The following is a 25,889-nucleotide window of genomic DNA, read 5'->3' on the forward strand; positions in this document are numbered from 1 at the left end:
CAGCGTCGGCCATCGTTTCCTGCGTGAGAGGATTTGATGAACGAGTTGCCGCCCCCGCGAGCGGCACCGCGGAGAGGCGCGGTGAGTGGCAGAAGCTCGCTTGTTCCACCTAATACAGGCTTGCGACGAGAGGCGCAGCGGTCAGAGGGGGCGGGGCCGATCTATCTCCTCCGGCTCCGACGCCCTTGGCCTGCCAGGTCCCGGGTCCGCTGCGGCGCTGGGGTGGGGCGAACCCGGAGCGACGCGTAAGGACGATGTGGGGCAGCGATCTCCTGGCGGATGCTGGGCGAGGCGGGACGGCAGTGACTGTGGTCTTCACCAACGCTCGCGACTGCTTCCTCCACCTGCCGCGGCGTCTCGTGGCCCAGCTGCACCTGCTGCAGGTAACGTGCCGGCTCCGGCCACCTGCTGTTCAGCCTGGGGTCGGACTAGGCCGAAACCTCTCTGGGAGGCGGCGGGATGCCTGCTGCCTTTCGGGCGCCGCCGAAGCGCGCAGAGGTCAGACGAAGGGTCCCTCGAGGACAGGGCCCCTCTGAGTAGTCTTTGCGTCCCACAAGTCCTGGGCAGCCCTGGGCTTGTCTTATCCCAGGTCTTTTCACTTGGTGAAACTGAGCCTAGAAACATTCTAACATTCTACCATTGTTTTTAGAAATATTCCTTATTCCAGGTTGGAATATCTCCTGAGAAGTCGTTTGTTTTTGTTATTTTAAAAGGTGTTTTTCTTGCCAGTCATTTCCAGTTACCTGCGCTGCTGCCGTCCCGGCCGCGAGAGGGAGGCGGAGAATTGTTGGCTGAGCCCGGGTAGATTCCCGGGGACTGACCACCGCGTCCCATAAGCGGGAAAGATTAATACAATGATGGTTTTGCGCGGCGTCGCTGACCCTCGGAACACAGCTGTGGTGTGTTAGGAACACGTAACGTAGTTAGGATCACTTGAAGCTCTGAGATCAGTCGCCTTTCTGGACGTTGTGGTAGGGAAGTTTCACAGTTGTAACCACTGGTGGAGATACAGCGTCCCTACTTTCATAATTAAAAATAGAGGCACATGGTCTCAAGAATTTGAGTGTGCTTATGGGGGCAAAAGGATAGCGTATTTGAAGTTCTCATTGTAAGGTTAGCCAAGAGGAAAGGAGAGTAGACCCAAAGTCAGGCAAGCAAGTCTTATTAACTTGCCAGGCTGTTGGTAACACTCAGAGGAGGCAGCCCCGAGCTCACAAAATGAGGGGCTTTTATGGGGTGAGAGGAGCTTAAGAGAGTTTCAGGACTGAGATAATTTATCAGCTTGTCACAGGCACAGAGATAGTTTGTTAACTTGTGACTGGCTTACAATATACATCATCCTGCGAATCCTGTGACTTGTGGCGGCAGTTTTTTAAAAAACAGGATTTTACAGGTATGTGGAAAACAGGAATACACGTATGGCTAACAAACATTTGTTTTCCCTGTCCTCCCCCGACCTGCCCAGATGGCTGTAATCAGGCTTTGCTTAATTGTAGCACCTAGGTAGGCGTTCAGGAATGGAAAGCAGCTGCAGAGCAATCAGGCTGTGGGGGCCGGGTGTGGGGGTGGGAGGTCAGCTTGCGCGAAGGGGTTTTCTGAGGCAGCTTGTCCCTAATACTCATAAATCCTGGAGGCGTGGTACCCACCAGTGGCTAATCTATGCAATAATAGTTAAAGAGTTTGCAATAATTTCAAGCATCCCTTCTTTCCACTTGAGTTACTTTCCCATACCTAGGGGAAGATTTTTTTGGTCCGTCTTTCAAAACATGAATTCAGCAGAATCCTCTATCGTCGTCCTTATTATTTTTTACCACTAAGTAGACGATCTTTTGGTCCTTGATGGGCTTTATGACTAGGGACAGACAAATCAGTCACTGTCACCAAGTTCCAGGTAGAAGTTTGTTCAGTGCTCTGTTAACTCTCATGAGATTTTCAATGTGTTTTCAAATCTGCAAGTAATAGTAGGAATGCTTTCTTACACTAACTCTAATTTGATCCTAAGATGTAGTTGTTACAATACATTCATCACTGTTTAAGAGTTTAGTGGTCTTGATCTTCGTTTTAAATTTGAGACTTCGAGAAGTACTTTTAAGAATTCATGCGTTATCTTTTTGAAATGTTAAAGTCTTTAACCCTGAAACAAATTGCTGTTTCCATTCAGCCTGTATTAGCAGAATAGGGCAACTTTGCTTTCTAATTATCAACGTAATAAGTTTATTACTTTATAGCTTCTACAAATCTATATATTTATTATTTGATAAATTATATAAACTTATAATCGAATTTATGTTTTATAGAAAATTTGGAAAGCATGGAAAATTGTTAAGAAAATAAGTTACCCATAATTCCAGAATTTAGAGATGACTAATGTTGACACTTTGGATCAAATCTTCCAGTTTTGTTTCTAATCTTAATGTAACAGAAATGACATCCTATATACACACATACAGTTTTGTGTTCTGGTGTTTTTCTTTAATGTTATTATGAGTGTTTTATTTTGTTAAAAGGTCATCATGATTTTAATTTGTTAATTGGCATTCTAGCACAAATTTGCCATAATTTAATTGTTCACTATGATTGACAATGTAGATTGTACTTAATTCTTAGGTATTAAAAGTGATAAACTATATTTTAATGAAATGTTGAAAATAACACATCTTTGTTTAAAAAACGTCATTTTTATTTCTGGTCATTTAGGATATATTCCCAAGAATTACTGGGCTAGAGGCCATATACAATTATGAGAGCAGAAAGGTTCACAAGTTGGGAGTTAATACTCGAATTACTTTATTTGGGGTGAAGCGTTGAGTACATAACACAGATCATGCAGTAATGAGAGAAAGTGCCGGAACAATGGTTTTCTGGCCTGTGTCAGACTCACCTTGAAGCTTTTAAGAATACAGATGTTCTGATCAATCTTCAGACCTGTTAAATCAAAATCTTAGGGAATAGGCTTTAGGCATCTCTAACTTTAAAAAATTTATTCGTGCTACTTGGATGCACAGAAGAGTTGAGCATGCTGTCCTAGAATCATAGAATATTAAAGACATCCTAGAGTCCTAGAACATTAATGACAATACGGACCTTACGCATCTAGATCATTTCTGTACTTTTACACGTAAGGAAACTGGCATTCCTAGGCCAGTACCATTGCCATGGAACTAATTTGCCTTCTTGTCTATAGCTTACTCTGAATCACCCAATCACTGTTTCTTCTATAACCAATCTTTTGCCCATTTCTGTTCTCTTACTCATGCCATTCTTCCCTCAGTCACTTTTCTTCTTTTCATACAAATTCCATGTCTTTAAAAAGAGCAGAATCTGCCGGGCGCAGTGGCTCAAGCCTGTAATCCCAGCACTTTGGGAGGCCGAGGCGGGTAGATCACGAGGCCAAGAGATCGAGACCATCCTGGTCAACAAGGTGAAACCCCATCTCTACTAAAAATACAAAAAAATTAGCTGGGCATGGTGGCACATGCCTGTAATCCCAGCTACTCGGGAGGCTGAGGCAGGAGAATTGCCTGAACCCAGGAGGCGGAGGTTGCAGTAAGCCGAGATCGTGCCATTGCACTCCAGCCTGGGTAAAGAGCGAAACTCCGTCTCAAAAAATAAAATAAAATAAAATAAAAAGAGCAGAATCCTACCTCCTCCACATAACTTTCCAATTCTCTGTTGCCCACATTTATCTCCCTTTCAAAACTTCACTATTGTGTTATGTGACACATCACATTTGATATACTGTGTTCTGTGTTTCAAGTATTGTATTCTCTTTTTTTTTTTGAGATGGAGTTTCGCTTTTGTTTCCCAAGCTGGAGGGTAATGGAGCGATCTCTGCTCACAGAAACCTCCACCTCCTGGGTTCAAGCAATTCTCCTGCCTCAGCCTTGCAAGTAGCTGGGATTACAGGCATGTACCACCACGCTCGACTAATTTTGTATTTTGTGTTTTGTTTGTTTTGTTTTTTTGAGGCGGAGTTTCGCTCTTGTTACCCAGGCTGGAGTGCAATGGTGCGATCTCAGCTCACCGCAACCTCCACCTCCTGGGTTCAGGCAATTCTCCTGCCTCAGGCTCCTGAGTAGCTGGGATTACAGGCACGCACCACCATGCCCAGCTAATTTTTTGTATTTTTAGTAGAGACGGGGTTTCACCATGTTGACCAGGATGGTCTCGATCTGTTGACCTCGTGATCCACCCACCTCGGCCTCCCAAAGTGCTGGGATTATAGGCATGAGCCACCCTGCCTGGTGTGTATTCTCTTGTTTCCTCGAGTCATTATTTCAGGACTGACTACCAAGTAGATACTTTAAGTCAGGATTTCTCAGCCTTGGCACTGTTGACATTCTTTTTCTTTTTTTTTTTTTGAGATGGAGTCTCACTCTATCGCCAGGCTGGAGTGCAGTGGTACAGTCTTGGCTCACTGCAACCGGTGCCTCCCAGGTTCAAGCAGTTCTGCCTCAGCCTCTCAAGTAACTGGGACTACAGACATGCACCGTCACGCCCAGCTAATTTTTGTATTTTTAGTAGAGGCAGGGTTTCACCATGTTGGCCAGGATGATCTCAATCTCTTGACCTTGTGATCTACCTGCCTCGGCCTCCCAAGGTGCTGGGATTACATGTGTGAGCCACCACACCCAGCCTGACTGTTGACATTTTGAGCTGGATAATTTTTTGTTTTGGGGGCTCTCCTGTACATTTTACGATGTTTATCAGCACCCTTCGCTTCTATCCAGTAGATGGCCTGTACTCCCTCCATCTATTTGTGACAACCAAAAATGTCTCCAGACAATGCCAGATGTCTACTAAAGGATAAAATCACCTCTGGTTGAGAACCACTGCTTCAACCAAGTTACCTTCTCTAAGTTACCTTCAACTAAGTTACCTAAGTACTCAGGACTTGATGTGATTGCAGCAGAGGGAAAGGATTCATATACGTAGTGAATGCAAATGAGCCTAAATCGCCATTCGGATATGGCCACACAATTTTTATTTTCCTTGTATTAGGCTTTGGACCTGGACATTCCTAAGGCATTCCAACTGATGGTTTTACCTGCAGATTTTCTGGTAATACTGATACCTCAGTTTGGGTCAAAGAAGGTCAATTGATTGATTGATTTGACTTGATTCCTGGAAAAGAGGTTCTTTTCTAGCTGTTTCTACTCTTTACCTAAATAGCCAGGGGTCTCTGGTTCAGGTGAAGTATTTTGACATGAAAAGGAACTTAGAACATTAGTCTGCAAAGTTTGCCAAATCTAACTGGGCACATATTATGGCTTTATGGAGCTGGTTACTACTTTTTGACCAAATAAATAATTAGAAGTATAAAAATACTCCTCCTCAATAAGGTTCATTTTTCCGTTTTTCAATGAGCTGGTAGAGTTTCCTTTTTAGATATTTCAGGGCATCTTTCATATTTCCATCTCTTAAGTTTCTTCACATGAAGTAGAATTGATCTGAATTATGTATTGCTGCCTCTGATGAAAACCCACAAAAAGCATCTGGGGCTTGGTCACCTTCATTCTTGAAATAGCTTACATGGTTACAGCTGATACAGTAACTTAAGACTTTTGACTCCAAATCTAGGCAAAATGCACTCAATTGAAAGAATTTGTCAGCCAGAACAGTTGAACTGTTCTGTGAAAATTGTGAGAAAAATTATACAACTAAGTGATACATGATGGTGGCTTGCTTAAAATTATAATAACATGATTAATTTCCAGTACATTATATTGTCTTAGAAGTTGCTCCAACATTGTTTGAAATTCTTCCCATTTAAAGAAACATAAAGGCTGGGCATGTTGGCTCCCAAATCCCAGCACTTTGAGAAACTGAGGTGGGAAGATCACTTGGGCCCAGGTGGTTGAGGCTGCAATGAGCCGATGATTGTGTGACACTGCACTCCAGCCTGGGCAACACAGTGAGATCCTATCTCAGGAAAAAAAAAAAAAAAAACCATGTAAATGAATGAATTTGATATTTAATATTTTAAATTATGAAAAATGTTCTGTAGAGATGTGGATCTTGCCATGCTGCCCAGGCTGGCCTTGAATTTCTGGGCTCAAACAATCCCCCTGTCTCAACCTCCCAAAGTATAAAGATTACACATGTGAGCCACTGTGCCTGGCCTAATATTTTAAACTTAATGAATTTATTTTCATATAAATAAATTAATAAAACTGAAGGTTTCTGACATAATAAGTCTTTTTTTTTTTTTTTTTAATGTGACAGATTCTCACTTTCCCAGGCTGGAGTGTAACAGCACTATCATGGCTCACTATAGCCTGTACATCCCTGGCTCAAGCAATCCTTCAACCTCAGTTTCCCAAGTAGCAGGGACCACAGGTGTGTGCCGCCACACCTGGCTGATTTTTTAAAATTTAGTCTTGATATCTATTAATCAAATTCTTTTTATTTTAAAAATGATACATGTGGCTGGGCATAGTGGCTCATGCCTGTAATCCCAACAGTTTGGAGGCTGAGGTGGGAGGATCACTTTAGGCCAGGAGCTTAAGGTCAGCCTAAGCAACCTAGTGAGATCCTATCTCTATAGAAAAAAAAAAAAATAGCTAGGTGTGGTGGTATGTGCCTGTATTCTTAGCTACTCAGTAAACTGAAGTGAGAGGGTTGCTAGAGCCCAGGAGTTTCAAGTTACAGTAACTTGTGATTGTGCTACTGTACTCCATCCTGGGCAACAGAGCAAAATCTTGTCTCAAAAAAAAAAAAAGGTTTGAAAATGCTTATGATGAATATAAGTAGGGGAAAAGGATATTAAGTTGTGCCTATAATACACAACTATATGAAAAATTACCTTGCACATAGAAAAAAAGGATTAGCAAGAAATAGACCAAATTGTTTACATGGTTGTCTTTTTTGTGGAGAGAATATAGGTAATTCCTTTGTTTCCTTCCGAGGGTCCTATAATGAGTTTATAATTGTTTATTCGTAGAAAACTCTTGTTTGGTCCTTGGCCACAAACTTACATGTTTTATATAATTGCTCTTTTAATAAGAATAAATATTATATTTTGCTTTTTTTAAACTTCATAGTTATATGAACCCTTAAAATTATTAAGAAGTTGCATAATATAACATTTCTGGAAGGGTACAGAAGAAACAGCGGTAATTACCTCTGGGAACAGGGACATGGCTTCACGTTTTACCCTTTTGTACTTTTTGTGTTTTTGCCACATGCATGTATTACTCTTCCAATAAGTAAATAAATATGGATTGCATACTCCATCTGGTTGGTGTTTCATAATTCTGAAACTATATTGTTACATTTTTAAAGATGATATATGTTTCTACTTATTAACTCATATATTAAAATAGTAAATTTATAGCTTATTTAATATTTTCCCTATTGATAGATTTTTAAGACAGTCCCAAGTGTTCACTATTGTAGAAAATAACTGCACAAATAGCTTTTGCTGTTGTTTCTTTTTCCTTTGAATCATTAATTGGGAATAAATGCTCAAATAGTTATATGTTGCTCCATTGCCATGTAAGTTTATTGACTGTTGCCATTTTGAATTCTGAAAGGGTTGATTACATTTATAATGCTGCCATAAGAATATAATGGTATAGGTTTCATTCATTACCTTCACCAGCATTGGGTATTGGAAATGATTATAGATTTTTAAATGCTACAACAAATGTAGTTAACGGAGAACTACCTATAGAACTCTTTTTGTATGTGTGAATTGCAGTAATAGTTTATTTTCATGTGAACCCAGAAAAATGTGTAAACATCAAAAACATTTTTTCCTCCCATTTCTTATATGAATAGAATCAAGCTATAGAAGTGGTCTGGAGTCACCAGCCTGCATTCTTGAGCTGGGTAGAAGGCAGGCATTTTAGTGATCATGGTGAAAATGTGGCTGAAATTAACAGACAAGTTGGTCAAAAACTTGGACTCTCAAATGGGGGACAGGTAAGCACATATGATGGTCATAACTTTTTTCTAATGTCACATAATATAGCAATGGAAATAAAAGTTTAGATTTTTTTTTTTTAAGATGAGATGACACCTAACTTGTATGCTATTATATAACTAGTGTAAGATATTGAAGCTGACTATTCTCTGTTTTTAGGTCATTATCTTGTAACACTTCCTTTTTTTTGAGACAGAGTCTCACTCTGTCGCCCAGACTGGAGTGCAGTGGCATCATCTCGGCTCACTGCAACTCTGCCTCCTGTGTTTAAGCGATTCTCCTGCCTCAGCCTCCACAGTAGCTCGGATTACAGGAACCATGCCACCACATCTGGCTAATTTTTTTGTATTTTTATTGGAGACAGGGTTTTGCCATGTTGGCCAGGCTGGTCTCAAACTCCTGACCTTGTAATCCTCTCTCCTCGGCCTCCCAAAGTGCTGGGATTACAGACATGAGCCACCACGCCCAGCCTACTTGTTTCTTATTCTACTATTTAACTCATTTTCCACATTCCCTAATTTTGGTTTCATGAAATTATTTTTCCTTTTGAATTACCAGGTTTTACTTACTATTATTGAACTTTGTTTCAGACATATTTTATACCCTTCCATGGTCTCACTTGATTAAAAAATAAATAAATATTTAGCCAGGTGCAGTGGCTCACACTTGTAATCCTGGCACTTTGGGAGGCCAAGGTGGACGGATCATTTGAGGTCAGGAGTTCAAGACTCAGCCTGGCTAACATGGTGAAACCCTGTCTCTACTAAAAATACAAAAATTAGGTGGGCATGGTGGTAGGCACCTATAATCCCAGCTACTCGGGAGGCTAAGGCAGAAGAATTGGTTGAACCTGGGACAGCTGGGTGACAAAAGGGAAACAAAGTCTCAAATAAATAATCCTACAACACAGGATTATTTTTTCATTTTTGTCTTCCCTTATGATTTTAATATGCTTAGATTATAAATCTGAAGGCTTGAATACCCATGTCTATTTTTTGTTTTATGTTTATCAAGTTATTCTTTTAAAAATAACTGTAGAAGTAATATAAGGCTAGGCTCAGTGGCTTATGCCTGTAATCCCAGTGTTTTGGGAGGCCAAGGTGGGAGGACCACTTGAGGTCACGAGTTCACAAGATTAGCCTGGCTAGGCAGCATAGCAAGACCCTGTCTACAAAAAAATGAAAAAAATTAGCTGGGCATGATGGCACATGCTTATAGTCCTAGCTACTCAGGAGACTGAGGTAGGAGGAGTGCTTGGGCCCAGGAATTACGTGGCCTATGGTTCTGCTCTCCAGCCTGGGCAACAGCAAGACCCTGTCTCTTAAGAAGAAGAAATAGTAATAATACATGTTCATTATACCTTCTTTACCATTGAAAGTAAAAAATTAGTTTTTACCTTTCCCATCCTCAGATGGGATTTTACCAATCCCATCTCAGAATTAATGTCTACTGTTTTGGGGGACCTCACTAGACCTATAGGATTTGAAAAATGAGATCATACATATTTTCTGCAATTATTATCCCACAAAATATAACAGATACCTTTCCATGTATTACAATGTGCATTGAACATGTCTCTTTCTTTCCCTCTCTCTGTCTGTATCTTTATGCTTCTGTGTTGCAGCACTGCCACAAAGACAGTGTCTCCTAAAGAATCACTGATAGAAACAGAAAGTGGACTGGCTAGCCCAGGTGTCCTTAGCTTCTTAGTGGGCAGGAGATGCTTTGTCCTTTCTCAGAATCAGATATATATGTAGAGTGAAACATTTAAAAACAGAGTAGCCAAAGATGCTCTACATTTAAAACTTCTATAGATGGGGCTACATTGCTCTCTATTACCAATTTCCCATGACAATACACAAGAGTGCCATGTCTTTTTACTTGTTTTGAGCACAGACTAATTTTGTTTATGCATGTTTTTGATGAGAATAGGCTACTCATGAAAAATCTACAAACCTAGCACTAGGCCCTTGCATACTCTCAATTGTTGCTAGAATCTTAAAATTTTAGCACCAAAGGGACCTTAGAAATCATCAACTTTGGTGCTTTGTTCTACAACACAAGGAGATGGAGTATTTTACCCAGGATTGCTTAGCAAGTTACAGTTCTGCTCTCTGAGTACCCAGCACTGCCCTGTGGGCAACATCAACTTCCTGATTTTCATGTCTTAATTAGTACTTTGAAGAATCCTACTTGTTTTTAATTCCCATTTGCTTTGAAGTGACTTTACCTGCTTTTTTTAGATCATTTATTGCAGCAATCCTGCTAAGCAACTGTGGAGTCTCTAGCTTCTTGGTAGGCAGGAGCTGCTTTGTGCTTGCTCAGAATCATCTTTTTCAGTAAGGGAGATATTGAAGAGAAATTCACTGAGGAGTCGGGGGGTGAGGGACTCCGGGAAATTCTGCTCCAGTCCACAAAAACAGAGAGGTTGGGTCAGTTACCTAGAATATTTAATATGCAGAGGCTTTGGATTTTATTTCTTTAATCCTTGGAAATGCCTATAGAAGGGGAAAGGAAGTAAGATGGTGACTCCAGCTTATTGAGACATACTAGTGTTTCATATATTTAAACTACAATTAGAGGATATTATTTGTTTTACTTAACTTTTAGCTGTGAGGGATTATACTTCTAAATATTTGTCTCTATTTCAGTGTATTTTTCACTTTTCTCGAAGCAGCATGGCTGTTGCAAAACTTCTAGAAATAATATGTATTAGATCGAGCCATAACTTGATGATAGTCATTTCTTCTTCAATTTTTTACTTAACATTTTTTAATGATTACCTTTATTACCATGTTTATTTTTATTTATTTATTTTTAAGACGGAGTTTTGCTCTTGTTACCCAGGCTGGAGTGCAATGGCGCGATCTCGGCTCACCGCAACCTCCACCTCCTGGTTTCAGGCAATTCTTCTGCCTCAGCCTCCTGAGTAGCTGGGATTACAGGCACGTGCCGCCATGCCCAGCTAATTTTTTGTATTTTTAGTAGAGACGGGGTTTCACCATGTTGACCAGGATGGTCTCGATCTCTTGACCTCATGATCCACCCGCCTCGGCCTCCCAAAGTGCTGGGATTACAGGCTTGAGCCACCGCATCCGGTCTAAGCATGTTTATTTATGAAATGTGCTGAGATATATTTTTCTTCAATCTCTAATTAGTTATCAAGCAGTTTTTCCTAAAATGCTCAGTATAGCAAGGCCTGGCTAAGAATAAATACTTAATAAATATCTGTCACATGAAAGACTACACATATAGCCAGGCACAGTGGCTTGCACCTATTTTCCCAGCTACCCAGGAGGCTAAGGCAGGAGGACTGCTTGAGCCCAGGGTTTCCAGGCTGCAGTGAGCTATGATTGCACCACTGCACTCCAATGTGGGTAACAGAGCCAGGCCCCATCTCTTAAAAAAAAAAAAAAAAAAAAGAAAGAGGCCGGGTAAGGTGGCTCAGGCCTGTAATCCCAGCACTTTGGGAGGCCAAGGTGGGCTGATCATGAGGTCAAGAAATCAAGACCATCCTGGCCAACATGGTGAAACCCTATCTCTACTAAAAGTACAAAAATTAGCTGGATGAGGTGGCATGTGCCTGTAATCCCAGCTACTCAGGAGGCTGAGGCAGGAGAATTGCTAGAACCAGGGAGGTGGAGGTTGCAGTAAGCCAAGATTGTGCCATTACACTCCAGCCTGGTGCCTGGCGATGGAACGAAACTCTGTCTCAAAAAAAAAAAAAAATACGTAAACTGCATATACAACCCCCTCTAAACACACACATCTGCTTACCTAAAATGATAAGATAGCTTCTTATTTTCTGTATAACACAGAAAAATTTTTTAAAGTAGTTTTAAATTTTTATTTTTTTCTAGGTATTTCTCAAGCCATGTTGCCATGTGGTATCTTGTCAACAAGTTGAGGTGGAACCCCTCTCAGCAGATGATTGGGAGATACTGGTAAAGAAAACCAAATAAGAACTATCTCATTTAAGGTTAAATTACTTCACAATATCAGTTGTCTTTAGATTTCTCTTCTCTAAACTTTATTACATATTCCGAGTTGGTTTTGAATTATAAGAATGAATTGGGGCTGGGCACAATAGCTCATGCCTATAATCCCAGCACTTTGAGAGGCCAAGGCAGGTGGATTTCTTGAGTCCAGGAGTTCAAGACCAGGCTGGGCAACATGGTGAAACCCCACCTCTACTAAAAATACAAAAATTAGCTGGGCATGATAGTGCATGCCTATAGAGTCCCAACTACTTGGGAACCTGAGGCAGGAGGATTGCTTGAGCCCAGAAGGTCAAGGCTGCAGTGAGTCAGGATCACGCCGTTGTACTCCAATCTGGACAACAGAGGGAGACCTTGTTTCACATAAAAAAAGAATGAATTGGTAGCAATCTAATGTACAACCTGCCAACTATAGGTAATATAATTGTATTTGGGAATTCATGTTAAATGAGTAGATTTTAATTATTCTTACCACAAAAAAAAGTGGGTAACTGTAAGATGATATATATGTTAATTTACTTCACTATAGTAACCATTTTACTATCTACATGTAGCTCATAACATCATGTTGTATACAGTAAATATGCACATTAAATTTTTTTTTTAAAAAGAATGAATTGAGATTTTTCCTACTAGACATGGAGTGGACAAAATGTAAAGTGAATTGATCTTTTTGTCTGTTGGTTATAGGAGCTTCATGCTGTTTCCCTTGAACAGCATCTTCTAGATCAAATTCGAATCGTTTTTCCAAAAGCCATTTTTCCTGTTTGGGTTGATCAACAAACTTACATATTTATTCAGATTGGTAGGTGCTATTGTACTATTTGCTATCATATTCTACACTGTAGCATTGAGTCCAGAGTAGAAATGAATGTGCACTAATGAGGTTTATTATATATGCAGTTGCACTAATACCAACTGCCACTTATGGAAGGCTGGAAATTGACACCAAACTCCTTATTCAGCCAAAGACACGCCAAGCCAAAGAGAAATCTGCATTTTCAAAAACAGATGCTGACTGTAAAAAACTTCATAGTTATGGAAGAGACCAAAAAGGAGTGATGAAAGAACTTCAAACCAAGCAACTTCAGTTAAATACTGTGGGAATCATGGAGTCTAATGAAAACAAGTCAGAGTTTCCAGTTGACTCATCATCAGTAGCAAATTTATGGACTATGATAGGAAGCATTTTTTCTTTTCGATCTGAGAAGAAACAAGAGACATCCTGGGGTTTAACTGAAATCCATGCATTCAAAAATACGCAGTCAAAGGTTGTTCCTGTAGACAATATTTTCAGAGTATGCAAATCTCAACCTCCTAGTATATATAATGCATCGGTAACCTCTGTTTTTCATAAACACTGTGCCATTCATGTATTTCCATGGGATCAGGAATATTTTGATGTGGAGTCTAGCTTTACTGTGACCTACGGAAAGCTAGTTAAGCTACTTTCTCCGAAGCAACAGCAAAGTAAAACAAAACAGAATGTCTTATCACCTGAAAAAGAGAAGCAGATGTCAGAGCCACTAGATCAAAAAAAAGTTAGGTCAGATCATAGTGAAGAAGATGAGAAGACCTGTGTGCTACAAGTAGTCTGGAATGGACTTGAAGAATTGAAGAATGCCATAAAGTACACCAAAAATGTAGAAGTTCTCCATCTTGGGAAAGTGTGGGTTAGTATAAGTTTTATAATTTGGGAGTAATTGTATGTGGCTTAAACATCCCCCAATTATGAATTAGAAGAGCATTTTATATATATATTGAAAATCAATTAAAAAGAAACACAGTGCCTAAAGGCATTGGGGGACACATTTATGTTTGTGCAGTAAAGTCCTTGTTTGGATAAAGATTGTATATTTTCTGGCCAAGTAAGCTTGAATAGGTACAAGCTTAGATAGGTTCAGACCCAGAGAGGTCAAAATTACTTGCCTGAGATTGTATAGCTAGTAAGTGTTACAACTAGGATTCAAACTCAGGCAGATTGACTTGAGTGTTCATCAGCATGGAGTGCCCTACAAAGCCTTACATCTTTAATGCTTGCAGATTTGTTCCCCAGTTACTGAAAGCAAAGGAAGGACTTGTTAGTATTAGGGAAAAGGCCCAGTGTAGGGAGAGATCGATCCATGGCATGAGGTAATCTTTTTGCTTTGTGTAGTGGCACCTGGATTGGAATGTACCCAGAAGCTGATTACCCTGGTGTGTCTGCTCTTTAATTTGTATAACAGAGAGGAAGTAGACGGGGCAACTAATGTTCCAGCTCCTCATCTTGGCCACAAATATTAATGGTACCTTTATATGACATAAGTCACTAGTCCCTTTATTTGAACCTAAATTTGAACCATTGTAAAGTAAGACTTCATAGTTATAAAGAGAGGAACCTGTTAGGAAAGGGAATAAAGAAAAGGAGGTTTGGCTCCTTTGTAGATTTTTTTTTTCTCCTGTAGTTTTACCTATGACCTTTATCCAAATAACTTACAAAGCTTTAATCTCTTTGGCCTACATCATTTTCTTTCTTTCTTTCTCTTTTTTTTTGTCTTTCTGAGACAGAGTTTCGCTCTTGTTGCCCAAGCTGTAGTGCAATGGCACAATCTCGGCTCACTGCAACCTCTGCCTCTGGGGTTCAATCAGTTCTCCTGCCCCAGCCTCCCAAGTAGCTGGGACTACAGGCATGCACCACCATGCCTGGCTAATTTTTTGTATTTTTAGTAGAAATGGAGTTTCACCACATTAGCCAGGATAGTCTCGAACTCCTGACCTGAGGTGATCCACTGCCTTGGCCTCCCCAAGTGCTGGGCTTACAGGCATGAGCCACTGAGCCCAGCTGGCCTGCATCATTTTCTAAAGCTCCAGACCATTATTTTATTTTTATCTTTTTTTTTTTTTTTTTGAGTCAGAGTCTTGCTTTGTTCCCCAGGCTGAAAGGCAGTGGCGCAATCTCCGTTCACTGCAACCTCCTCCTCCTGGGTTCAAGCAATTCTCCTTTAACTACAGGTATGCGCCACCACGCCTGGTTAATTTTTGTATTTTTAGTAGGAACGAGGTTTCACCATGTTGGCCAGGCTGGTCTCAAACTGCTGGTCTCAAGTGATCCATCCACCTCCACCTCCCAAAGTGCTGGGATTACAGGCATGAGCCATTGTGCCTGGCCTCAGATCATTACTTTCTGCTTTAAACTGTTCGTTTAGGAGATCCCACTGCATCCTCAAATTCCAGATGTTTAACCCTGAGTTTATGATTTAGCTGGTTCTGTCATTAGACAGGAATATCCTTTTATTTCGTTGAAATTGTATGGTGAGAACAGGAAGAAGTGTTGATGGTAAAGTCCTGTGAACCATATTAAGATAGCAGTAAGGACTCTACCCTTCCTACTCCACTGAAGGTTGGAGACCCATGGACAGTGAGAAGTCATAGTAGTTGAAACCAAGTACTCAAATGGACTTGGCTTGAGAGATCAAAACTGATCACTTGGTGATAAAACTAACAAATTCATGTTTACTTGAGACGTTATTACCCTGTGAAGTATGGTGATTAAAAAAAAAAAAACAGGCAACTTGATTGTTAAATTCTCTTTAAGTCAGAATATGTACCTTTGAGTTTGTATGCTTTTGTCTACCATTAATATGTCTGCACCTGCTCTTTAGAAGTTAATAGAGAGTAGTCGTCTTTATGTCTTTCAGTGTTTCTTTTTTTTTATTATTTTTATTTTTTTTTAAAGACGGGGTTTCACCATGTTGGTCAGGCTGGTCTTGAACTCCCGACCTCAGGTGATCCGCCCGCCTTGGCCTCCAAAGTGCCTGGATTACAGGTGTGAGCCACCACGCCCGGCCACAGTGCTTTCTTATATTTGAGAAGTTGAAAAAAATTTTTAACATCATTATTGAGATAAAAAAGTGTATAATTCAGTCCTTTTTAGTATATATATAATAGTTGTACAACCATCACCCCAATCTAAGTTTAGAACATATTCGTTAGCGGGTGGGAGAAATTTTACTCTTAGCTCTAAGTTTCTCTCCGTATTTAATCATTTAATCAGACAGTTAGCAGACTGTCTATGATTAGTTTTGGCCATTCCTGTTTCTTCATTTGTTCTCAACTTTTGAAAATAAAAGGCTTCTCAAAGATTAGAAATAGCATTTAATCAGGATGTAAATATACCATAGTTTAAAAGATGGGTTTGGTGGGTACAGTCAAATATATTCATCTAAAGCTCTAATTCTGAAGATTATGTAAAGAAAAGGAAAGAAATGTAGGGAGAATATTGAAATGTTCCTGGTATAACAATATCTGAACATCCATCTGGTTACACTGTTGCTATTTGAATGTTTGTGTCCTCTCAAATTCCTGTGTTGAAATCCTAACTCCCAAGGTGATGGTATTAGGAGGTGTGGTCTTTGGGAAGTGATTAGTTCATGAGGGTAAAGCCCTCATGAATGGGATTAGTGCTCTTATAAATGAGAACTGTGAAAAATAAGTTTCTGTCATTTATAAGCCACCCGGTTTAGGATATTTTGATATAGCAGCCTGCATGGACTCAGTTATTATGATAGCTTCTATTATTTCACCTAAATTTTTAGAATGTAATATATCAGTATTTATGCTGTGAAATATTTCTTAACCAAGCTTTGAACATATTTATATTTTTGGTTATTTTTAAATTTCAGATTCCAGATGACCTGAGGAAGAGACTAAACATAGAAATGCATGCTGTAGTCAGGATAACTCCGGTGGAAATTACCCCTAAAATTCCAAGATCTCTAAAGTTACAACCTCGAGAGAATTTAGTGAGTTCAAATATAAATATCAAAATTCTTTTACATGTTTTTTATTGTGTTAAAAAATATATATGCCATGTTAGTCATTTTTTTTGAGACGGAGTTTCGCTTTTGTTACCCAGACTGGAGTACAATGGCACGATCTCGGCTCACCACAACCTCCGCCTTCTGGGTTCAAGCAATTCTCCTGCCTCAGCCTCCTGAGTAGCTGGGACTACAGGCACGTACCACCATGCCCAGCTAATTTTTGTATTTTTAGTTGAGATGGGGTTTTACCATATTGACCAGGATGGTCTCGATCTCTTGACCTCATGATCCACCTGCCTCGGCCTCCCAAAGTGTTGGGATTATAGGCATGAGCCACTGCACCCGGCCAGTCATTTTTAAGTATATAATTCAGAGGCATTAATTACATTCATAACGTTGTACAACCATCACCTCTATCTACTTCCAGAACTTTTCCATCACCCCAAACAGAAACTTGGTACCCATTAAACAATAACTCCCTTTTCCCACCTCTCCCCAGTCTCTGGTAATCACTAATGTATATTGTGTGTCTGTGAATTTACTTATTCTAGATACTTCCTATATAAGTGGAAGTATACGTTTGTCTTATGTATCTGACTTCATTTAACGTAATGTTTTCAGAGCTCATCTGTGTTGTCACATGTATCAGAACATCATTCCTTTTCATGGCTGAATACTATTGCATTGTGGGTGTTTACCACATTTGTTTATCCATTCATCTGTTGATGGACACTTGGGTTATTTCCATATTTTTGGCTACTGTGAATAATGCTACAGTGAACATTGGTGTACAAGTATCTGTTTGAGTTCTTCTTTTCAGCTCTTTTGGGATATACTGAGGAATTATGTTTAACTTTTTGAGAACCTGAGAAAACTAATAAACAATAACACAAATATATATATTTGCCAGTGCAAATATGGACATTTTTGGCTTTTAAGATATTGATATTTTTACCACATGGATGTAATTAAAAACCATTGTCCCATGTTGTTTCAGTATTAATATTGTAGCCTAGAAGAGTGCTATACTGTTTTACTTTTCTACTCAGTTAATTCTTTGGAAACTGGTAGAGTCAGGAAATGAGATATGGAACTTAAAGATCTTTGTAGGTGGGGCTCAGTGGCTCACACCTGTAATCCTAGCACTTTGGTAAACTGAGGTGGGAGGATTGCTTGAGGCTGAAAGTTCGAGAACAGCCTGGGCAACATAGCAAGACCCCATCTCTACAAAAAATGTAAAAAAGTTAAGCCAGGCGTGGTAACTCATGCCTGTAATCCCATCACTTATGGGAGGCTGAGGCAGGCAGATCACTTGAGGTTAGAAGTTGGAGACCAGCTTGGCCAACATGGTGAAACCCCATCTCTACTAAAAATACAAAAATTAGCTGGGTATGGTGGCTAATCCTGTAATCTCAACTACTGGGAGGCTGAGGCAGGAGAATCACTTGAACCCAGAAGGTGGAAGTTGCAGTGAGCCTAGATCTTGCCAGTGCACTCCATCCAACCTGGGCAACAGAGTAAGACTCCATCTGAAAAACAAAACAAAACAAAAAACAGGTGTGGTACATGCCTTTAGTCCTAGCTACTCAGGAGGCTGACTGAGGTGAGAGGATCTCTTGAGCCCAGGTGTTCAACACTGCAGTGAACTATGATTATGCCACTGCACTCCAGCCTAGGCAATGTCTCAAAAAAAAAAAATCTTTTAAAATAGATTATTAGGCCAGACTAAAAACACAAAATTAGCCAGCAATGCCTGTAATCCCAGCTACTTGGGAGGCTGAAGCAGGAGAATCAGTTGAACCCGGGAGGTAGAGGTTGCAGTGAGTGGAGATTGCACCACTGCACTCCAGCCTGGGCAACAGAGCAAGCCCCTGTCTCAAAGAGAAAAGAGAATTTGCTTTTCTGTCTCTATAGTAGAGGGAAGAAAGGGAGGATGGGGGTGGAGTGGTTATTGAATGAGCCAGATAATGGTAGGTGTTATCACTGGGCATAGAGAAAAGGAGCATTTAAAACTTTCCCATCTAACAGATGTTTCTTCAGGCTACACGGTACTCACTGTACTAACTGTAATGTTAAATCCCAAACCTGTGCCCATAGAATATGAACATCCTTCACTGGATTTTTTTGGTAAGGCTCACACCTTATTAGGAAGATGAGATGTTAAAATAAGGGTGTTAAAATTAAGTTCATATGTGAGGATAATTCATTACTATATCTTTGTCTGGCAGCCTAAAGACCTAAGTGAAGACGACATAAAAACTGTATTTTATTCATGGCTACAGCAGTCTACTACTACCATGCTTCCTTTGGTAATATCAGAGGAAGAATTTGTTAAGCTGGAAACTAAAGATGGTGAGTACATTTGTTATTTGACCTTTTTTCTATTTAAATAGTTGTCATTTTTAATTTTTCTTACAACCTGTGATACATGCGAACAGCATGTGAATAGTGAAATATAATTATGATAATTCAACAGTAGATTTTACATACTGAAAAATGTCTTTGGCCAGGTGTGGTGGCTCACTCCTGTAACCCCAGCACTTTGGGAGGCCGAGGTAGACAGAGCACCTGAGGACAGGAGTTCGAGAGCAGCCTGCCAACATGGCGCAACCCCATCTGTACAAAAAATACAAAAATTAGCCAGGCATGGTATTGTATGCCTGTAGTCCCAGCTTCTTGGGAGGCTGAGGCAGAAGGATCACTTGAGCCTAGGAGGCCCATGTTCCTGTCACTGCACTCCAGCCTGGGCAACAGAGCGAGACCCTAGGGAGGAGAAAAAAGCCTTTAACTTAAATAAATGTGACATTTAAAATCTTAAATTATTTCATCTCTGTTTCAATACTAACTCTGCATTTATTACTTTCTTTTTAATAGGGCTGAAGGAATTTTCTCTGAGTATAGTTCATTCTTGGAAAAAAGAAAAAGAAAAAAATATTTTTCTATTGAGTCCCAATTTGCTGCGGAAGACTACAATACAAGTATAGCATATTATTGAATATGTTGTTATTATAATATTTGTTACATATGATTGATAATACAGTAAGAATTTCCTTGTAACACCATGTGTCATGAAGTATATTAAAAACCTGAATAAGAGTAAGGAATAACTTGATTTAAAATATTTTATTCTGTAATCTCTTTATCTGTACGAATTATTGACCTATCCTAAACTTAAAAATGAATGCGTTAGCACAATTAAGTTTCAAGAATACAGTTGATTGTGTTAACTGGTAAATGGACCATGATTTAAAATTCTTCCAGGATTGAAACAAATTAAAATGTAGTTTTAAGGGTTTAATTTTTAAAATTCCTATTGTTACATCCAATTCTACTGCACAACCCATATTATTTTGACAGTTCTTAAGTTCCCAACTCTTCAGAAATATTATCAGATCACTTTTCTTTTCTTCCATAAGTTTTCTTTTAAAGGCAGTATCTCACTTTTTCACCGAGGCTGGAATACATTGGGCATGATCATGGCTCACTGCATCCTCAACCTCCTGGGCTCGGGTGATTCTCCCACCTCAGCCTCCCAAGTACGGGGGACCACAGGCACACACCACAATGCCTGGCTAATTTTTGTATGTTTTGTAGAGACAGGGTTTCACCATGTTGCCCAGACTTGTCTTAAACTCCTGGGTTCAAGTGATTGTTCTGCTTTGGCCTCCTGAAGTGGTGGGATTACAAGTGTAAGCCTCTGAACCCAGCTCTTCCAGAAGTATTTTAAGAGTGTCTTTTCTTTTTTTTTTTGAGATGAAGTCTCTCTCTGTTGCCCAGGCAGGAGTGCAGTGACACAATCTTGGCTCAAGACAACCTCCACCTCCCAGGTTCAAGTGATTCTCCTACCTCAGCTTCCCTAGTAGCTAGGATTCTAGGCATATGCCACCACATCCTGCTAATTTTTGTATTTTTAGTAGAGATGGGGTTTCACATGTTAGCCAGGCTGGTCTTGAACTGACCTCAAGTGATCTGCCCTCCTCAGCCTCCCAAAGTGCTTGGGATATAGGTGTGAGCCACCATGCCCAGCCAAGAGTGGTCTTTTAATATTATGACATTCATTCTTGTCATTATAAAATTGAAGATACTCTAATCATTTAGAATTTCAGTGTTTTGGAATTCGATGTTGTTCCTTTATTTTTGAAATATTATTGAAGGAATATCATTCAGAGAAGTTACAAGTGTAAAAATTGTGAAAAGGATAATTGACACAAATTAAAATTTAAAATATATCTGTAAAATGTATTAAGGCAATAACATTCTTTCTGCTTGTTGACCGTAAATATTTTTGTTCCCTGGATGAGTATATTGTTATTATCAAGGGTGTTTAAATAATGATGTTGCATGCATAATTTAACTGTTCTCTCTGGTATAACAGAATCAGCAATTTAATTTTCTGGGACCGGAGAAAAACATGCAAAAGACATATTTTGAAATGTAAAACTGATTTTTCCTTGCAACTGTAGGTCCTTCTAGATCCTATGGTAAAAGAAGAAAACAGTGAGGAAATTGACTTTATTCTTCCTTTTTTAAAGCTGAGCTCTTTGGGGTAAGAAGTTATGGCCAAACTAGCATGTTTAGAGACATGTTTTGACATTATATCCGGCAGAGTTTTCAATGTAAATGTTAAAATAGATGTTAATGTCAATAAGTGATCTTACTAATGCATTAGTAGATATTTTTTCAAGGATTGTCTCTATCTTCACATGTAGCTTGTAATTTGCCTTGTCTTCTTTTTGTTTTTCTGTATTTTTATGTTTTTGTCAGTCCCTGACGGAAGGTGATAACCTTGTCTTCTTAGATAACAAGAAGTCTGAAGCTTATTAGAAATTTTACTTTGAGATTTATCAATGAGAAGGAAACAACCAGATATCACCTGGATCATATATGCTTGAATAAAACAATAATTCTTAGAACAAATGAATATATTTTAAAAGTTAAACCCAAAACATTAGTTGAATGTTTAAAAATATTTCAAATTAAGTTATTCCTTCACTATCTTATATTGCTGTAATAATTTGGGATTATTTGTGTTTTTCTCAACTTTTAAAACAAATATTTTTAAAATTCCTCTTTTGATTCAGTAAGGCTAAATAATATACAAAAAATATTTTTTAAACTCCTTTTAATTTCCATATTTCTTATATGAGAATCTCATATAAACATTACCTCATAGAATTCTTCACAGAAGCTTTGGTTGATGTAGTAGTGGTGATTTAATGTCCTAGAATGGTATCATCTGTAAATGTTCTGGTCAAAGGATTAAACCATACAGTCAAAATGTTTAAATATAGAACAGTATTTATTAATATAAAGTAAAATCTCTCTTTTTTTTTTTTTTTTTTTTTTTGAGATGGAGTCTCACTTTGTTACCCAGTCTGGAATGCAGTGGTGTGATCTCAGCTTACTACAACCTCCACCTCCCTGGTTCAAGCGATCCTCCCGCCTCAACCTCCCAATTAGCTGGAATTATAAGCATGCACCACCACTCCTGCCTAATTTTTTGTATTTTTAGTAGAGACAGGCTTTTGCCATTTTGGCCAGGCTGGTCTCAAGTGATCCACCTGCCTCAGACTCCCAAAGTGCTGGGATTACAGGCATGAACAATTGTGCCCAGCATAAAGTAAAATCTGTTCAGACTCTCATGATAAGATAAAGTGGCAGGCAGTCACAGTCAAGAAGTATTTTAAAGGTCATGTTTGTATAATGTAATCTGCAGGTTGATACTGGATTTCATAGATAATGTTTAAGACAAAATTAAGTTTTTAGTTATTCTCAGTACTTCAGAAACACCCATTTATGATTATGTTGATTACTAAACTAAAAATCATTTGGGGGTTAGAGATTTTTTTTGTGTGTTAAGATTCCTTAAGGAGTTCTATTAGGGCAAAACTTTCAGTAACTGCACATTTTAAAAGTAATAAAACTAATTTTAAAAGCTTGGAGGCCAGGCGCAGTGGCTCATGCCTATAATCCCAGCACTTTGGGAGGCCTAGGTGGGTGGATCACCTGAGGTCAGGAGTTCAAGACCAACCTGGCCAACATGGTGAAAGCCCATCTCTACTAAAAATACAAATATTAGCTGTGCCCTGGTGATGGATGCCTATAATCTCAACTACTTGGGAGGCTGAGGCAGGAGAATCACTTGAACCTGGGAGGCAGAGGTTGCAGTGAGCTGAGATTGTGCCACTGCGGCGACAGAGCAAGACTGTCTCCAAAAAAAAAAAAAAAGCTAGGATTCAGATACGACATTAATCAGTATACTTTCTCTCAAGTAGGGGACAATTTCTAAGATTTTAGTCTTAAAATTTATTAACTAGTCTGAGCGTAGTGGCTCATTTCTGTAATCCCAGCATTTTGGGAGGCGGAGGCAGATGGATCACTTGAGACCAGGAGTTAGAAACTAGCCTGGCCAACATGGCAAAACCCTGTCTCTATAAACAAATGTGTGCGTGCGCGCGCACACACACACACACACACACATCAGTTGGGTGTGGTGGTACATGCCTGAAGTTCCAGCTACTCAGGAGGCTGAGGTAGGATAACCTGTGCCAGCAAGTTTGAGGCTGCAGGGAGCTGGGTTCACGCCACTGCACTCCAGCCTGGATAACACGGCAAGCCCCTTTCTGAAAAAAATAAAAATCAAATAAAATTAACTATACTGGGAAGGAAAGCTTCAGCATTTTTTATAGCTAAATTTTATCCTGCTTCAGTCTTTTATCATGTAACCATGTATATCTTTTACAGAGGAGTGAATTCCTTAGGCGTATCCTCCTTGGAGCACATCACTCATAGCCTCCTGGGACGCCCTTTGTCTCGGCAGCTGATGTCTCTTGTTGCAGGACTTAGGAATGGAGCTCTTTTACTCACAGGAGGAAAGGTAAGTGGTTATAGTGTGTTCATTTTTCAGTAACTAATAACTTTTCATTTGTCTTTCTTGACCATCTCTTATATAGAGTTGTTTATATGACATATGGAAAGCACTCATTTGTTCACTAATATTTCAGTGTGCCTGCCTTCAGGTGTTGGGGGAGTGATGAATAAGACTGATGTTCTCCCTCCCCTTTTTCTGTGTCAGTTGATAACAATTATATGATTTTTTTTTTTAGGCTATATGGTACTTAGAAATGTTGAACCAGCCTTGCATACCAGTGATAAATACCATGTAGTTGTGGTGTGTCATTCTTTCTACATTGCGGAGTTCTGTCTGCTGATGTTCTGTTGAGCTTTTGTCCAAAAAGTTTGAGAGTGATTAGTTTGCAGTTTTCTGTTTTTGTATTGTCTTTGTTTGGTTTGCTATCATTGTAATTCTGGCCTCATAAAATGAGTTGGGAAGTATTCCCTCCTCCTTTTTCGTTTTTTTTTTTTTTGGTAAGAGGTTGTATAAAATTGAGGCTGAAACTTGGTGGTTACCACAATGACAGAAACTATTTCTGTGACTGAATATCTTGGGAATTCTTATAAAGCAATTATTTTCTAGGGAAGTGGAAAATCAACTTTAGCCAAAGCAATCTGTAAAGAAGCATTTGACAAACTGGACGCCCATGTGGAGAGAGTTGACTGTAAAGCTTTACGAGGTATGAGTATGGTAACACTCTACATAAATCCCTTTTTCATTAGAAAGACAGGAATGTTATAATTAATGCTATCTGATAAATAACACATATCATCTAGTCTTTAACTTTTCTCTTGATCATTTAGTCATTGAAATTTCTTAGAAATTTTAAGTCTTTGACTTTCTAATGTTTTTGATAAAATTTCTAAAACTCTCCATATTTGATAGAGGCCTATTTTTTTTTCTAGCCAGAACTCTGTGGACTATATTACTGGAAGTGCTCATTGATACTGCTCTGAAAAATTAATACTTAGAATACACTCTAATCAGTATAAATGATCTCTAAATTGCTATGGGAAACTGGGAGAATGGTTGCTTTAGGGGAGAGAAAGTAAGAGGCTGTGATCAGCAATGAGAATTACAGTTTACCATGTTATACTTTTGTACTTTTAAAGTTCTTAACATTTACATTATTATTTATTCAATTAAAAAAAATATTGGGCCGGGCGCGGTGGCTCACACCTGTAATCCCAGCACTTTGGGAGGCTGAGGTGGGTGGATCACCTGAAGTCAGGTGACTCTCCATATTTGAGTTTGAGATCGGCCTGGCCAACATAGTGAAACCCCATGTCTACTGAAAATACAAAAAATTAGCTGGGCATCGTGGCGGGTGCCTGTAATCCCAGCTACTAGAGAGGCTGAAGCAGGAGAATTACTTGAACCCGGGAGGCAGAGGTTGTGGTGAGCCAAGATCACGCCATTGCACTCCAGCCCAGAGAACAAGACCAAAACTCTGTCTCAAAAAAAAAAAAAATAATTAATTAATTAATTAAAATATTGGGAAGATTTTACTTTAAACAGTTCATTTTTCCCCCTTGGGTATTGCTATCATATAGTCCCAACTAATCATGAACTTGTATGTTTTCTGTTCTTTGTAAATTTAACCTTTGTAACTCACCAGGGATTTTGAAGCCAAATTTGTGATTTAAATATAGCGACCACAGGATCTCTAGGCAGCTGCATTTGCATTTGATGTTACATGAATCTTGATCCCTTACTCTCACTTATGTTTTCCAGCATCCTACATTTTTTATTTTATTGTAAGCCATCTAAAATTCTCAGTGGGATGAAACTGGGTATAAATGAATACATGCATACAGAAATTATGGTAGCTTTTTTTTTTTTTTTTTTAGACAGAGTCTTGCTCTGTCACCCAGGCTGGAGTATAGTGGCACGATCTTGGCTCACTGCAACCTCCGTGTCTCAGGTTCAAGCGATTCTCATGCCTCAACCTCCCAAGTAGTTGGGACTACAGGTACATGCCACCATACCTGGTTAATTTTTGTATTTTTAGTAGAGATGGGGTCTCACTCTGTTGGCCAGGCTGGTCTTAAACTCCTGAGCTCAAAATGATCTGCCTGCCTTGGCCTCCCAAAGTGCTGGGATTACTAGCATGAGCCATTGCACCCAGCCTCCTTTTCTTAGTTTTACAAAATTTGATAATTTACTGCACCTTTTGAGACTATATTAATTGAACCATGTTAACGATAAACAAGTTTTTGTGATTGATATATTAACAAAATGTAAATCACATTTTTATAGTTAAATTAAAA

General features: G+C 39.2%; 1 protein-coding gene across 6 annotated transcripts in view; it reads left to right on the forward strand.

The window, feature by feature from the left end:
- Window positions 1–14: 14 nt before the first annotated feature.
- The window catches only part of PEX1 (peroxisomal biogenesis factor 1), a 46,382-nt gene continuing 20,507 nt past the window's right edge, over window positions 15–25,889 (forward strand). For 2 of the 6 annotated variants that reach the window (XM_035253868.3, XM_054237772.2), the window contains exons 1-11: window positions 225–383; window positions 7,783–7,926; window positions 11,788–11,871; window positions 12,616–12,730; window positions 12,829–13,598; window positions 16,587–16,706; window positions 18,953–19,076; window positions 19,599–19,702; window positions 21,188–21,270; window positions 23,469–23,601; window positions 24,202–24,298. In XM_035253868.3, coding sequence (XP_035109759.1) covers window positions 255–383; window positions 7,783–7,926; window positions 11,788–11,871; window positions 12,616–12,730; window positions 12,829–13,598; window positions 16,587–16,706; window positions 18,953–19,076; window positions 19,599–19,702; window positions 21,188–21,270; window positions 23,469–23,601; window positions 24,202–24,298 — 1,903 coding nt within the window. In that variant the 5' untranslated portion in view covers window positions 225–254. Of the gene's footprint in view, window positions 82–224; window positions 384–7,782; window positions 7,927–11,787; window positions 11,907–12,615; window positions 12,731–12,828; window positions 13,599–16,586; window positions 16,707–18,952; window positions 19,077–19,598; window positions 19,703–21,187; window positions 21,271–23,468; window positions 23,602–24,201; window positions 24,299–25,889 lie in introns of those variants that run through there. The other 4 variants (XM_035253869.3, XM_035253871.3, XM_078342760.1 and 1 more) reach the window with 4 other exon arrangements.

Source organism: Callithrix jacchus, chromosome 11 (assembly GCF_049354715.1).
Source record: "Callithrix jacchus isolate 240 chromosome 11, calJac240_pri, whole genome shotgun sequence".
In the NCBI taxonomy this organism is placed as follows: Eukaryota; Metazoa; Chordata; class Mammalia; order Primates; family Cebidae; genus Callithrix; species Callithrix jacchus.